The 16,396-nt window shown below is 36.0% G+C and overlaps 1 protein-coding gene across 2 annotated transcripts in view; it reads left to right on the top strand.

Annotated features, from left to right (window-relative positions):
* Positions 1-16,396, top strand: part of ASXL3 (ASXL transcriptional regulator 3) — a 172,842-nt gene that overhangs the window by 73,893 nt on the left and 82,553 nt on the right. For both annotated transcript variants that reach the window (XM_075993568.1, XM_075993567.1), the window contains one exon: positions 12,110-12,231. In XM_075993568.1, the coding sequence (XP_075849683.1) occupies positions 12,110-12,231 (122 nt within the window). The remainder of the gene's footprint in view (positions 1-12,109; positions 12,232-16,396) is intronic.

The following is a 16,396-nucleotide window of genomic DNA, read 5'->3' as shown; positions in this document are numbered from 1 at the left end:
ATATGGAATTGAATTTAGGGTACTACTATGCAATGTATTTCCTAAGATGAGAGGGAAGAAGGGAGCTAGGTTTAAGGATATCATGAGTGATTAGGCCATGTTTGCACTCTTCAGAATTGTCTGATTGAGTGGCCTGCCAGTGGCTGAAATTTAGCACCCCTCCATTTGGCTAGCCTAGTACTGTGTGTTGGGGCTGGGTCTACCAGGAGGAAAGATTGCCTTTTCTTATTTGCATAAAGCTGTCCACTGGCATAAGATATTAGAGAATCATCTGCATGGATATTGAAACAGACAGTCATGATAGAGGTAGCATGGACAATATGTAATATTCATATTTCAGAGATAAAATCATCAGAAAACAAAGGAGAGTAGGATACATACAGCAAGGAGGAGTAGTTGGTGGTATAGTCTAATGACATGAGCTACGACACTAGAGGCAACAAGGGAGGGAGCCAGGGAGGGAGAATGGTCTTGGAAGGAACATGAATATAGGTGAATATAGGTCACCAATTCCATTTCGAGGCCCAGTATACAATAAATGTGGAAAAGAAAAAGGCTACCACCTGAGAAAATTCCAGGAAAACTAGTGTTCATAGGAGACAGCTGGGGTTTGTACATCAAAATGTGAAGGGACTGTTCAGGGAAAAGATAGAGGTTGCAGGAAAGTTTGCTAATGACTAATCCTGAATTCCAGAGGAAACAGTGGGAGAGTTTTAGTAGTTGGGAAAGGGCAGGAGATGGCAGGAGAGCATTCAGCTAATAATTAAACCAAAGCAGGAGTAGGCAAACTCCCCTAATTTGAAATGTGAATAGGTACCTCACAAAATAGCACATACCCACACAAATCTAGCTAATGTGACCAAAATTAGATTTCCTGGCCTTTCCTTTGAAGTTGCATTCGGGAAATTGCTTTGTGGAATCACTGAAAGAATAGTAAATAGCTATTTCCTTGAGTATTCCTTGATTTGCTCACTTGTGCATCTTATTGCAAACCACAATTGCTTCTTGTAGGACAAGTATATTTCCTATCCTGTGTAAGTACTGTATACCTCTGTGTGTAGCCCATCAGTCTAGCTTCAGGAAGCGTTTTCTAAGCTAGATATTAAAAATATATTGAATTATTTATTTTATTTTTTTTACCAGTGAATAAGCATGTTTAAATGTCTCATGCAAATCTTAAGCCCAGGTGTGTGTGACAGCAAAGGCCAGGCTCTAACCACTCTGGCACCCTGCATAGAAACCACCGGGAACACTTTTTAACCTGTAGTCATTGGTACTGTTTGCCTTTCCAACGTTAGTCCAAATCCATTGTGATCATAACTTAAGACTTTGACAAAGAGGAAACCCTGGCTTGTCCAAATGAAGGTTGAGATCCCATATGATTTCTTACAATTCAGTAATAAATTCCAGGAAACTGAACTGTTTTAGATGATTTCCTTGCTTACCATGTTTCTAATACATTTTTGAGCCAAAAGTTAGAATGGACATACTTTCCACACTTCTTACAGCTGTACAAATATACTTTGAAAATATGATCAGAAAGAGAAGGTGGAGTATATGTTTGGATATGTGTGAGGGAGCAGGAGAGAGGCATGGAGGAGAGAAAGGTAGTGAGAGGGGAGGGAAGGAGGGCACAATCTATTTCTCTGTCTTTATTCCCCTCCCCCTGTTCCTCCTTTGAGATGAAAGAGTGGGGAGTATTGAGGTGAGTCATAACCATCAGTTCACAAGATACCCTTGATACATGGAAAGAGTAAGTCTCTGCTACCAGAATTATTTCAAATTAATAAAGATTGACATTGGCTGCACTATTAAGGGAGGAAGTAGAGAAGTATTTGAGAAGAAAGTATTTTGCAAGAACTGGTAAGAAAGAAATCTTAGCAGCTTGATTCCAGTCCTTAACATTTGAGCCCTTAGGCAGAGTTAAGATAATTGTAGTAATGCTTTAGTCCTCTTCTTGGAATCAACTGGCCAAGGAAACATTCTTTTAAAATAAGAGATGCTTTGCCAAGATATTTTAAGTTTTGTTGAAAATTTTTACAATGTGGGAATCATGGTCCATTATTGACAGTGGTATTTATAAGCACGGAATTATGGTTATACGTGTTTCTTTGACTTCTGAACAGTTTCTCAAGTTATTAAGAATTCTCTGGACTTGAGAAAGTAAATTGTTCAAATTTTACAAGCTAAGCTTTAGAGATCAAAGAGTGATTTAGGTGAATCACTTGATATATCTGTGTTGACAACCCATGACCATTTATACCTATGTAAGTATAAATCTATGTCACCTAAAGAAAATATTATGAATTTTATGGTCTATTTTAGTCAGAGATTTATGGGTATGTTTGTGTCTGAGTTGTTTTCTGAGCATAATACATTGGTATTTCATGAGTTTCCTCACACATATTAAGTTGACTTACAATGTGTTGCTGGTCTGCAGAGCCCATACATATTTTATATGAAATGATACCATCAGTAGACAGTCTTCACCCTCTTCATCCTCTATCTATAAATTGTTATTAGGAAGAAAAAAAAACCATGTTTCTCTTTTTGCAATCCTAATATATTTCCTCTTTAAAATAAACAGCAACCATCCTATTTATATTTTTTAAATGAGGAAACCAGAGAATGTACAGTTTTCATCCACAGAGATCAAAAAAGGTTCTGCTTGCTATTAACCCTAATGGTTTTCAGGGAGGAAGCAGCTCTCTAGCGAGGGAATTAGTATTTTAAAAGTCTGTGTTGAGGAAAAAAAATATAAAGAGAACATGTGTCCTAGGTTTTAGACCTTAGATCCCAGGGTAAATAATGATTCCAACATTTGAGGAATTTTATGTGGTCCTTTTTCATTATTCTTTATGGCTGGTTTTATAAGTGGGTTTCTGATTGTGTGATTCTTGGCAGAGTTATGTTAACTTAATGAAACATTATTCAGCTCACTCTTTGTTTTCCCTGGCTCAGAGGCCACAGTTTGAGGGGTCTTTTATCAAAAGTGAAAAGTACTTTAAGGTGGCCTGAAGTGTGTAGATAGGATCTCGATGAAGACATCAATTGTGCAGAGATGAGGAGCTTTGTGGAGAAAGTGAGGAGTATACTAATAAAGGTTCAGGCACCACGGGAACTAGTCACACTGACAATTTATCAGGTGATTTTATGCAAGAGGAAGGGAGAGGAAAATGAGGGTGATGGTGGAGTTGGAAAGGGAGTGTTTTTAGTAACTTTTGAAGATGTTGCCCACCACCTTGGTATCTCCTTCCTCATGGTATTACTGGTCTCGGTTTTGCTGGAGATTTTTCAATAGTTTGCTTGTGAATGTTCTGGTATGATTTTCCATAGTATGTATCTGCATCTTCATGTTCAGTGGGTGGAGGGATAGGAAGGTGTTGATAGGCTTCAGAGTGTTCATGGAGGAAGACCAACTTCTACCTGGCAGCCATTCCTGAGAATCTTGCAGGTGAGGGAAGGAAATTCCTTCCGTGTCTATACCAGGTCCCCTGATTTTGGAGGGTTAAGCCAATTAGTCTTTCATCCAACAGCTTCACATTTTAGTCAACAGCTTTGTTAGCTCATGGAGACACCTGTTCTATGTTGGTGGCCTAGAGAAACTTAAGTATGTGAAAATTATGTTGTTTTAGTTACACATGGAAGAAAATGCAAAGGAAAGAGAATACTCTTCACAGTCAGAAATGACCATTGGCAGGATATAAAACTTCCTCTGCCCACTCTTTCTCATTCTTCTTTCTTTCATCCCAGCCCACAGAGTACACAGTTCATGAGAAGTAAAAGGGGTTTCAAAAGATCATGCAGCCCTGGGTAGCATTTCATGTCAATGTTTTACTTAAACCAGTCAATTCAGTAAGATATAATTCTTCTACTAAAATAGATTTCCAGAGGAATAGAAATCTCACAGTCTCCCTTATATTTGTCCTTCTGTGTTTTTGATAACCTTGTAGCGAAGAATTTTTTCCTTTTGTTGAAGTCTTTTGTGCTTTTAATTAAACTAATTTCCTATTTTTTTCCCTCTTTGATGATGGGGAACAGCTGGTTACCCCTTCATCTCCTCCAAATGACTTATCCAAACTCTTTCAAACACTACTTATTGGTGCTACTTTTCATTTCTTTCATCCATTAGGAACCTCTCTTTCTTACATATTTCTCCTTGAACTGTGAACTTTGCTCTTGTATAAATGGATTTTAGCCAGCTTTAAGAGTGCAGGGATTTGAAGGAAAAAGAGTCTTAAGTGCAGATAAAATGGTCCATTTAAGTGTACTTTCACCTCTTTCCTTCTGTTATGCATGAAATATTTCATAATACAGAGATGAAGATTGGGAAGAGAGTAGGATCTCACAGTAAAAACAAACTCCCTCTCAAATAAAAAACAAAATTAAAGGTAAGCCCCCCCTCTCAGTTACTCATCTTAACTAGCCAATTTTCTAGTTTAATTTATATAATCTGTGATTGTACATGTGAACAAAGCACCCATGTTCTTAAAAGGAAAGTGCTTTTTCATTGTTGCCAGATGATAATCCATTCTCTCTTTTGTCTTTAAAGTGACAATGTATAACCATTTCTTAAATAGTTAGCAAGCCTAACTCCTTTTATTTTATACTGGAGTTGATATTTTATATGTTGAAGTATAAAGTAATTAGTAATCATGCCCACGAGTGGAACACTTACCCTTGACCCATGCCAACCTCTTGCTGATATCCTTCCTGTCTACTTTTTTTCTATTTCTCATTTTCTAGGTTGATTGCTTTATTTCTGTGCAGCCGTTTCAGGAACGTGGTGCAGCATGGGAGATCACAGGTGTTGTGCCAGTGTAAAATAAATAGGCTGTAATGTTTTCTCCCCCACACAAGCAGCAGAGAGTGCTATTACTCTCCATCACTCTGAGAGAGAAATCCTTATTGGTTCTATGGTAGAAGGTTGGTGGTTAAAGGTTGGTAACTATAGGCTATGCTTTTCCTGCTAAATATATTTATTATTAGTTTAAATTTTCTCTTTTCTCCTTTGTGTTTGAAGAGATGTTTTATGGATATCCAGAGATATTAATATAACTAAATTGGCCTGGCTAGAAAATTGAGTACTTGCAGGAGGGATTCTTTTAGGTACATCTTCAGGGTGTCAAAATGTTCTTGCTAGCTACCTATGGAGCTTAAGTGTCCTATCCAGTGCAAACCAAAGTGTGTGTGAACCGCTTGTAGACATTGTAATGAAGTTGTGGTACATCCAGTTCTGTGCCAGGTGAACATCATTTGCAGCATCTTATATCACCCCCAAAATCATTAAGGTGTCCAGCATGATTCCATCTTGTAAAAGCATGTTCCTACTAATTACTGTCTCATTCACAATTCCTCTTCGTTCATTTTGATCTTTTTTTTGGTGGGGGTGGACCTCTTCTGAATAAGAAGACTTTGTTTAGCATCTAATTAAGCAAGTTATAAAATAGAGTAAGTATTTCATTTGTACTAGGTATATTTTATTCATAGAAGACATTATTCTCATTATTATCAAGAGTGTCAATACTTACTATGTTTAATTCCTTGTCCTTTGAATGTTTCTTAGGGAAAAAAAATGCTATTTCCATTATTTTTATTGCTAGTATTGCTCTATTTAATGGCTGGCTTTCTTGGCATCTCATATTTTTGGAATTTTTTTTTAATGAAACAAGGAAATTTGCTTAAACTCAAATATCTATACCTATCTTGGCACAAGGAATGTTTTTAAAGAGGACAGTTCTCCTTCGACAGAATCCAAAAAGGATTAAAGAATTATCTTTTTATTTTTTTCCCAGAAAGAAATGAAGTCCAGGAAAGATTTAATTGGGGTTAGAAGGGTTTCCCTGTATTTCTTTAAGTCTTTTATTTTCTTATTTTCAATTTTTGGTATGCATTTTGTTGCTGGATATATTCAGAATATCTAATATACACAACTTCAAATGTAATACTGCATATAAAGCACATTACTATTCAAACATAAGCTTTTTTGATTATTTGCCATTTGGAGATACTTTTAAGTTATTATTGATCTTTCAAAACAAATATTAGTTATCACTGTTAAGTTTTCTAGGCATGGTTTTCCCCCAGGTATAAATAATGGTTCTATACTATTGTTCTTTGAAAAAAAAAATTTTTTTTGAGCTCTGTAGCCTCAAAATTAGGTCTTGGATCCTGTTTACTGTTTTTCCCCCTGAATCTTATACAGTGATTGGTGTGAAAAAAAGTGCTCAGTAAAGGTTGTGTGACTGAATGAATGATTGATAAATAAGCAAATAAGCTTATTCGAAGACCCAAATCTCTTTTAAAATGTTATTGAATTCTAACAGGGGGCCACAGTTTTATTCTTAATATACAAAAAAAATGTATTCTTTGATTTAAATTTTTATTCATAAAAACTTTTTTAAGCTTGTAGTATATATTAAGATCATTCATACAGATATCTGTTGTGATCTGAGAGCATCTAGTTTGATTGTTCAGAAAGTTGAAAGGGAGCGTTTGGAGGGAGAACTGCTATAAATGAAATTGGTCAAAGGATACTCCCCTCCTTGTTTTTATTAGACCTTTGAACACCAGTTTTGTCAGAGAGCTTGTTACTTATTGGGTAGCTCAGTGGGACACACGGCAATTAATAGTACAAAATATCTGTTGCAGTGATTGTGTAATGTACAGTTCCTGGTCTGTGTTGTGGTTCTGCGCCCACACGGCTCCTGCCATTTTAATGTAAGCATTGTGATTTCTAATTTTGACTTTTAAATTTTATTTTTATTTCCCATGCAAAACCATAAAACTGTGACTTTCCTCTTAAAATAAGGCAATGAATAAGGATAGCAAAGGGACATACATCTATAATTAGTGACAAGTCATGCAACTTCCCACCGACTTGCGTAGGAAGATCTATGGTTTGGTTTTCATATTTTTCCCTAATTGACTTTAGAATAATTGAAAAAAATAATTTATGAAGGCTTCTGTTTTCAAATTTAAAGCAGTTCATTTTTAGACATGCTTTTCCATAAAAACATGCAGCTTGGCTGACCTCTGCTTTCATGAATTCTTATTAAAAGTCATAATTGAAAGTTAACTTTAAAAAGTCTTTAGATCAACTAAATTTTTAAATTGGATTTTCATTAAATTTAATGAACATTTATAGAGTGAGTGCTCTGTGCCCATCTTTGCATGTCAGTCAGTCCCAAAGTTAGTTCCTGGGCCTGTGGCAGCTGAGCCAGACACAAGCACCAGAATGGCAGGGACTGTCGTAAATTCACATACGTTCCAAGGAAGCTTGGATTGGGAGGAAAAAGTCTACCTCAGAGACTGGGAGAGTCAGGGAAGCTTTGGGGGAGTCTGTTTGGAGTTTGGTCTGCCAAGATGAGTTCGCCAGGCAGTGTGATAGGGAAGAATATTTGAAGGAGAGACAGTCAGAGCAGGTGCGACACAGCAAGTGGATGTGTTCAGGAAACGCAGAGGGGCCTCAAGATTGGCTGGATCAGAGAAGGTGGGAGTTGAGGAGGCAGGTAAGATGTGAGACTAGAAACAGAGACAGACCGTGTTTGCATTCTGATTCTCCCCTCCTTGTATCTTAGGCTATAGGTGAAAGTTAGAATTGTGTTCCCTTGGACACCTGTCATTGGATTAGTAATTCAGTTAGAGTGTTTTCAGGTTGAAGAGTAAATAAAAAGGAGGAGAAAGAGAGACAACTTGGAGACACTAAGAGACTGAAATCTACAGATTTGCTGGAACACAGGCACCAATTCTCTGGCCTTCAAGGCTGTCTCATGGTTGCCTATTCTCTTCCACCTCCCTTTGCTCCCAGATCTTCTAAATAGAATATTTTGAGGGAGGTGTCTGGGGGTGTGAGTGAGAGTACAGGTAGATAAGAGGCAGATTTGAAACCCCCAGATTAGCTTCTCACTGTGTTTTTGGTTTGCCCGATTTTGACAGGCAAGCAAAATATAGACAGAAATAGCACTTTGACAGCTTTTTAAAAAATGTTGAATGATAAAAGTTCTAGGCAGAACTAGTCATCTCATTTTTGTTTCCTCGTTTTCAGTTTGTCCACTTCCGAAAAGGGCAGACTCTCTATTGGGATTTCGAGGTATAAAGTTCTGGCGTAAGTGTTGCGATCATGCCAGTGCATACTTAGAAAAAACAGCTCCCATTTTGTTCTGAATGCCAAGAAGGTATCACTTTCTAAGCTACATGTCAGTGTTTGATATTTATTGGATAAAACATCTGTCCTAATTTCTTCAGTTTCTTGGCTCCTGTTGTAATTTTACATGCAGGGGATTTAACCTGATCCTTTCTTTAGCATTAATTTTTCTTCGGCTTGTATTTCAGAGGCCAAACTGAGTCCCTTAGTTAAGTATTCAGGCAACTGTTTAAAATGAGCCCTTCATTATTTATTTATAACATCTATTATTAAGAAAGCTTCAAGAATAAGTAAAAGCAAAAATGTTGGTTTATTAGAATACGAATCTGCATGAACTTGCACAATCCAACTGTGCAGTGAATGCCTGTTTTTAGATTCAGCCATCCTTATGTCATATGCATGGAAAAAGAATGAATAAAAGCAAATCAGATCCCATAGAAAAAGTCCATATTTGTCAGTACTTAAAAAATGTGTATAGGCACAGTGCTGAGAGCCTATGGATGAATATTTTTCTTCCTTGATTTTTTTTCCTTAAAAATAATACTTTCAATTCCAAAGGAGCAATTGCTTATATATTTTTTTCTATTACATTTGATTTTCTTTAAATTTCTATAGTTATTGTAGCAGAAGTAAATAATTAGGGAAAATGGTTTATCTAGAGAGAAGTAAGCATCAGGACCAAGTTCCAGAGAGATCATGGAGAAAAAGCACCTCTTGTATATTCCTGGATACAGCTGGAACCCATTTTATTAAGTGAAGTATCTCAAGAATGGAAAAACCAGCACCACATGTACTCACCAGCAAATTGGTATTAACAGATCAACACCTAAGTGGACATATAGGAGTAACATTTATCGGGTGTTGGGAGGGAGGGAGGGGTATATACAACCACAACGACTAAGATGTGCAATGTTTGGGGGACGGACATGCTTGAAGCTCTTACTCAAGTGGGGGAGGGGGGCATGGGCAATATAAGTAACCTTAACACTTGTACCCCCATAATATGCTAAAATAAAAAAATGACTACCTAGTACAAGGTTACTCATGATGCTTTACTTGGGTCTAGTTGGAGTTGAAGATTAAAAAAAGAAATTTGGGTAAAGGAAGGTGAATCATTTTGAGAATGAACTTCATAGTATTCCTTATTGCTGTTTCAACTCTGTTGTCTTCCCTCTCTCTAAAGTTCTGAACTCTAAATGGAACAGAATGTTTCTTTTGGAAACAACATATGTGAATCTTTATCAACACAGTGCAGTAAACCAGAATCTACAGCATGTATGCTGATTCTGATAGGTATCCCAATATCTGATGATTTCCTAGGTCAGGGAGAAATAGAACAAATAGTGAGCTAAATAGCTCTTATCTTCAGGAAGGACAGCTGATTGTGTAATGCTTCTTGTAGCAATCAGAAAATAAAAGGGATGCAAGGCTTTAATTATATATCCACTGGGTCAGAATTTGTTATTATTTGATCCTGCTATGTTGAAGTTTGCTTTTGTAAGACTTATGAATGATAGCATTTTCAAAGCAAACTGGTAGTGCATTTGAATTTAGATGTCCAGTATGCAGAAGCATTCTCATATTTTTCCATAAATTCCCTGATATCCATTTACTGTGTTTGAGTCTCCTTTTAACCTAACTAATCAGTAAGTTCCAATATTATAGGCGGAAATGCTACTCTAATAATGTGAAAGTAGTAAAACATATTTACTAAGACACACTTGACTTTGGCTGGGCTTACATTAGATCTGTTCAATTGGGGATCATATGTCCCACCCATGACCTTGCTGTCACCTGCCAAGTTTGTCACATTCCATAGGAAGTTAAGAACATCGAAAAGGCCATGTGTGTAATCAGTATACACAATAGATTTATCTTTAGAACATAACATCAGAAAGGCCCTGTGTATAATTATTATGCACAATAGATTTATCTTTAGAACATAAACTGATTATTATTTCTAATATTTCTTGGTAAGTAAGCTTTGGCGAAGCATTACAAATTAGTGATGGTTTCAAGGGGAGAAGCCCAGGAAACGATTTATGCAAGCAGTGTTATCAAATTTTTTTTAACTAGAACATTTAGATTGACTTAAAGAAAAAATGTCATATTGTACCAAGTAACAAAAAAAGTCACTTGATCTTTAATTCAAAACTTCTCTCATTATATTCATCTGCAAATCTTTTTGCTACTTGGACAGTAATATTTCCTAGGCCTGTCACTCTCACCTACAATTCCTCAGTTTTTTGTCATGTCAGGGGCCAAGTGACTTGTCTTCCCCTACCCCATTAACTTCTTGTTTCAGTATCTCCACCATCATGCAACTAAATCTCATGTCTGTAGAGATGGAATTTTCTGCATCAGATCTTGACTTTTGAGGCCAAATATTTGACTTTTGAGGCCAAATATTTTCAGTGGAAAAATCATGGTCTCTGGAACTAGACTGGGCGGCCTTCGATCCCAGCTCTGCAGTTTGATTGGCTGTGTGACCATGTGCAAGTTATTTAGCCTTTCTGAGCTCTAGTTTTCTCCCTCCATGAGGGAGGCAATACCTTTTTATCTTGTAAGGAAGCTGCAAGGATTAAATGAGGCCACATATGGGAAGTGCTTGGTATCAATAACTAGCAATTTTCTTTTCCTTGACTTGTTCATTGGGCTTTCTGATTACTCTCTATATTAAAACAAAAATTGATTAACTCTTTTTTTCCCCAAAATTCTGTCTCATGAGCCACATGTTTATTTCTAGGCAAGATACACTTGAGTCTATCTACATCAACCTGAGTGTTTTCAATGCTGTGCATATATATCCATTTTTGACTGCAATAATTTTAACCCTTCTTTCCTTTAAAATTCAGGCCAGAATCCTCCTGAGTTACCATTACCTAAAAAAATTTCTTGAATTTGGGTTAACCCTGACCCCCTTAAAAAGTCATGTTTTGAGCTCTTACAATATGTTCTTGAGTTACTTTCTTCCATCTAGCTTCCTCTTGCCTCCTGCCTTTGACATATGCCTCCATTCTGCTGCTAATCATAGTACCTTCTCACTCTGATTTTCCAAATAACTCCTTCTCCCCTGGAGTACACAGAAAGGGGCCTGCATCTGTGCTTCTGCCCAAACCGCTTCAGTGCTAAAGTCTCTCAGTTTGAAGAGGACTCAGGTGAGGACTCAGAAGTCTGTCAGTTTGAGGAGAACTGAAGGTAGGGTTCTAGCTCCAACGTGGGTTTCACAGAGCAGAAATTATCTGTGGGCTTTCCTTGGTCACCCACGTCACTGAAACATTGATTTCCCTAAAAAGCAGCCTTGTAGAGTAAAATGTCTTGTATAGAATAGACAATAGGAAAACCTGACTCTGAGAAAAATGGGCACATTATATAGTAATCTGTGGAGAGCACCATTTTCTTGAAAATAATTGTGTTGAGTTGGCAACAGGCATCTCGGATTTCATTTTTCTTTCTCCATGCTATTTAACTCAGCCCCAGAGGAAAAGATAAACATGTCCCAGGAGGTTCTTCATGCTATAGAAGGAGGGCTGTTAAATAGAAGAAGCATAATACCTGTGAGGCTGGATAGATTTAAAACAATTTCATTAATTTAGATTGTTTCTTCAGAATACTGTCCCTTGCCCATTCTCCATATTCAGATCCAGATAATATCTACCAACTTACAACTCTTGAGGCAGATATTATGCTATTTTTATGTCCATACAATAGTTCCATGATGTAGAAATTACCATCAATTAGTATGTAAGGACATCGAGGCCTAAAAAGATTAAATGGAACTGTGGCCACAAATTATTAAATGATTCCTTCTCTTCAAATCTAGATACTCTTCTTTTTACGGTGCTATTTTGCTTTATTTTAGGTTTCCATTTTCAGCTGGAGAAATGCTCCAAGTGAGTAATTACAGTGGATATAAAAAAAGGAATTCAAATTAGTAATATCATTATCTCTCTCCATTTCTAGTTTGTTCGAAGCAGGTAACTGATGAAGCATCTTCCACTCGAGATTCAAGCCTTACTAACACAGCCGTGCAAAGCAAGTTAGTGTCTTCCTTTCAGCAACACACCAAAAAGGCTCTTAAACAGGTAAGATAGAGGCATTTGTTTTTTTGTCCTTCAGTTCTACCTATTTAATGTGTGTTCTGCTGATCAAGTAAAATAAATAATAACCTAGCCATCAGAAAGCAATACAGATAATCCTGAATTCAGCCACAGCCAGAATATTCAATTCAATTATTTTCATTTATCCTAAAAATTAGGAGAAGCTTCACTAGAAGTTTGATATAAAATAGAAGAGAGAATATGTACCTGGAAAGACATACATAAATTTGTACTAAGATTTATTTGCATGTGTGTGTGATCTATCAGGTCACAATGTAGCTATGAACCCAGTCTGTTGGGTTCAGAAATGCATTGTATATTTTTAAAGTCATGCCTCTCTCTATGGTTTCTTTGTGTTTATCTGATTGTTGGTGAAAAAAAAAATAAATGATAATTTCTTACTGAAATGCATTGTTACAAATAAGAATAATAGTGAGCGTAGCTTCCTCATGTCTAGAATATCCACCAGTGAGTGATGTTTGGTGCTGAATGGCAGTTAGCTTTGCTGTGTCTTTCCAGTGTCCGCATAAACAGTACTGACCTGTGTGGTCTTGCGCTGAGATGGTGGTGGGAAGTGATGGTTATATGGTTGGGCTCTGGTGCTGACATCCCCTCATTTGAATCCTTCCTACTTACTGTGTGATTCTGGACAAGCCACTTCTCCACTCTGAATCTCAAATTCCTTATCTAGAAAACGTGAAAAATAATAATATTTTGCACGTGGGATTGATCTGAGACTCAACTGAGGTGATAGGATCAAAGCACATGGTAGCATGAGTGGCTCATAATAAACACTTACTAAATAAGTGATAGCTACTGCTGCTATACCAGCAAATGCTTAATTGTGCAAAGAAGAAATGGGAGAGAGATTATGGTTAGATGGAGCTGTCGCATGATGGTAACATTGCATCAGTAAATGGAAGGCTCTCATACTTAACCCTGAATTCATAATTTTTCCTTGTTTCACTGCTTTCTTCTTGCATGTTTCATTTTGATTCTTTTTAAAACAAACCCTTTCCAACCACCCCTTGACGACCCTTACCAGGCCTGAGAATAGACATCTGGTGACATTTTTATAACAAGGAGAAGAGAAACTGTTTTTTAAAATAGAGTTATTTTTTTTAAAGTTCCACCAACCACTAAAGCTTCTTAATATTCAGTTTCAATCTTCTAGCCTTAGAACATCTCCATCTACCTTCTCCTCTACATCCAACAAAGAATCGTAGGAAATTTAACATTTTTCTACTTAATTATATCACCTTTCTATTCCATATTAATTATTGAGATTATAGCATTTGTATTCATTGGTATTATCTTTAAGGTAATAACAGTATTTCATCCTACATAGGTCAAGTAATCTTTGGGGAGTTTGCCCTCTGTATTGTTGCTTTGGTGTAATGTTTTAGAGCCACAGAGCAAAACTGAAATAATTGTTGACAATTCCTTTTTAATTGATAAATTAAAAAATGGATTTAGGTTGGGAAACCTGGACAAAGCCTTGTTCAGGCTGCAAAAAACATGTAGGTAATGAATACTAACCAGGATAGAGCAAAAGATACAAAACTGGACACCTGTAGCTGTGGCATTTAAGAAACATAAATGGGATCATAAATGAAACTCATACTTCTGAGGTTCAGTGATTTGGAAAATGTGCACACTATGAAATCTTCCTGTATATAAATGGAAAGATAAAGACTCAAGTCTCTGTATTTTTATGTCTCATTATTTTTTACTTCATTTTGGTTTTGTATTATTTGAACATTTTTTACAATTACTAAAACATGGCACAACTTTAAGTTACTGCTTTTTTGTGTGTATTTTTTTGTGTGTTTGTGGAGCTTGTGTTTGTGGGAAGTGCCACCTGCTTGTTGGAGGTCTAAGCCTTGTTTTAAGAAACCTGTCCTGTAAGTTTCTTAGTGTCCAGAAAGAGTTATTTATTCATTTTCTAAAACTTTCATTTTATAGCCAAGTAGCAAATTAGTTACCAGGAGAATGTGGCTCAATATATAGCAGATATGCTAATGTTTGATTAATAATCAAATTCATATTGGAAATACATTTAGAAGAAAAGCTGTTCTTGCAGAATTTTGCCCAGATTCCTTGTAATTGCTGAATTTCTTAAGACAGCATTTCAACAATTGACTGAACATGCAGCATTTTAAATTGTAGCAACCTCAGCAAATCTGCAGCTTTCTTTTCTTTTGGATAGTTAAATGGCTATGACCATGTGGAATTATTTCTTAGTGTATTTTTTATATATGTGTATATGTGTGAGGCCAATTGCATGTGTTCTGTGTTTGCAAATACATGTTTTGTGTGTATGTATACACGCACAAGTCATAATTATACAAACCTAGGTCCAGCTGAATGACCTTAAAAATAATTACATTAGCTGGTATTTACCTTTTCTTTATTTCTTCTGCTCTTCATTTTATATGTACTATACCATTTAATTCTCATGCAAATGATTTGAATTATGTATTCATAAATTCATTTTTTTTTTCAAATGAAGTAACTAAGGCCCAAAGAAGGTAGATAACTTGCCCAAGGTCACCCAGTGAGTAAATCTTGGAGATGACATTTGAATCCAGGATCACAGTTTCAGATTCTACCCTCTTAACTAATACTGCCTTTAACCTATGGTATATAATTGGGTAAATTAATAATCATAAGTATAAGTGAAAAGTAATAATTTAAAACAAACTCCCTTGCAAAATAAGCCAGACATAATTTCCAAAGGCTGAAACCTTCCACACTCTGCCCTCACCTAGAGCATGTTGCTACAGAGAGTGGATTCTTTGACTTCACGGCACTATTGATTGCAATGTAATTATAGGCTGGGATATATGGAAGCTGTGATGCCCCTTGGCTGTTGACATAGAATATTTTCATGGCTCCCAAATGTTTGGGTTTCTTTTACTTTCTACTTTCAAAATGTTAGTTAACATCATATGTGGGCATAATTGCATGAATAATATATTGTTATTTCAGTAGGTTTTTTTTTTTTCCTGAATAAGCATATTTAGAAGCCTCTGGCGAGCAGCAGATTGCTGATTATTACCTTGTTCCTGTCTTCTTTCTACCTTGAGATTTGTCTTCTTTCTACCTTGTTCCTGTCTTCTTTCTACCTTGGTTATCATGATTCTAAAATGTGTGAAATGATTAGATTTTGAATATTTAAGAAGTATAATTAAGTTTTAACTTTTGGAAATTTTAGACACTGGAAGAAAATGAAAGATCAAAGGATGAGTTCTGTTATGGCAAGTAACACAGTGGTGTTATATATTGTTTCTGTTGATTTGACTTTGTTCATTATTTAGGGTGGTAGAGTTTATTCATAAAGTTACAGATCTTTTTTCTTTATGATATTGCAAAGCAGATATATTCTTGGTATTTTGCGTTAACTTTATGTGTTTGACCAATACTGTGAAATCCCAAAGGTTATATTACATGATAGCAGTTTCTGAACATGGGCATTGACATTTAGTTTACTAGCAACAATACAAGTTGTTGGTTTCTGATGCAGCCAGCTGTTTCCTCTGTGTGTATTTCTCATTATTTAAGTTTTAGCATTTACAGCATGTGATATTTTAAGATTTTCATCAGAAGACTTATTGCATTCAGTGCATTCTTAAGTTACATTGTTGGTATTGTTTATCTATTGAAATAAAGCGGGCATTACTTGCTTAAAATTCCTAGTTAACACAAAGGCCTCTGATTTTTAAGTTTTATTTTTTCATTACAGTAGAAATGAGACCCAATCTGTATTTTTAGAATTATCTGAGAAGCTTTCTGTCTAAAAAATGAAATGTTTATCTAAAGGTTTCTTTTTTCTCTTTTTACAAGAAAGTATTGCAACATGTCTCTAGAGAAAAGCATGCTCAGTCAGCATCTTTTGATTTCTTTCCTTTCACTTAAAGCCAGAATTGAATTGATGTGAGTGTGATATGATCTTTACTTTTCCTAGACTGGTTTAGCTCTATTATGTTTGTTTCCTTTAAAAAAATAGGTGTATTTCTAGATTTAAGTCTGTAAATTTCTTTCATATTGAATAGTACCTCAGAGTATTAAACTTGGTAAGTCCAATTGTTCTCCTTCTTACAATATCAGAGATTTTGAAATTGTACTCTGTGTAGTTCGGGCAGTAGAA

This window comes from Microcebus murinus, chromosome 17, assembly GCF_040939455.1.
Source record: "Microcebus murinus isolate Inina chromosome 17, M.murinus_Inina_mat1.0, whole genome shotgun sequence".
In the NCBI taxonomy this organism is placed as follows: domain Eukaryota; kingdom Metazoa; phylum Chordata; class Mammalia; order Primates; family Cheirogaleidae; genus Microcebus; species Microcebus murinus.
The sequence above is the reverse complement of the archived record's forward strand: the minus strand, read 5'-3'. Positions and strand labels throughout refer to the sequence as shown.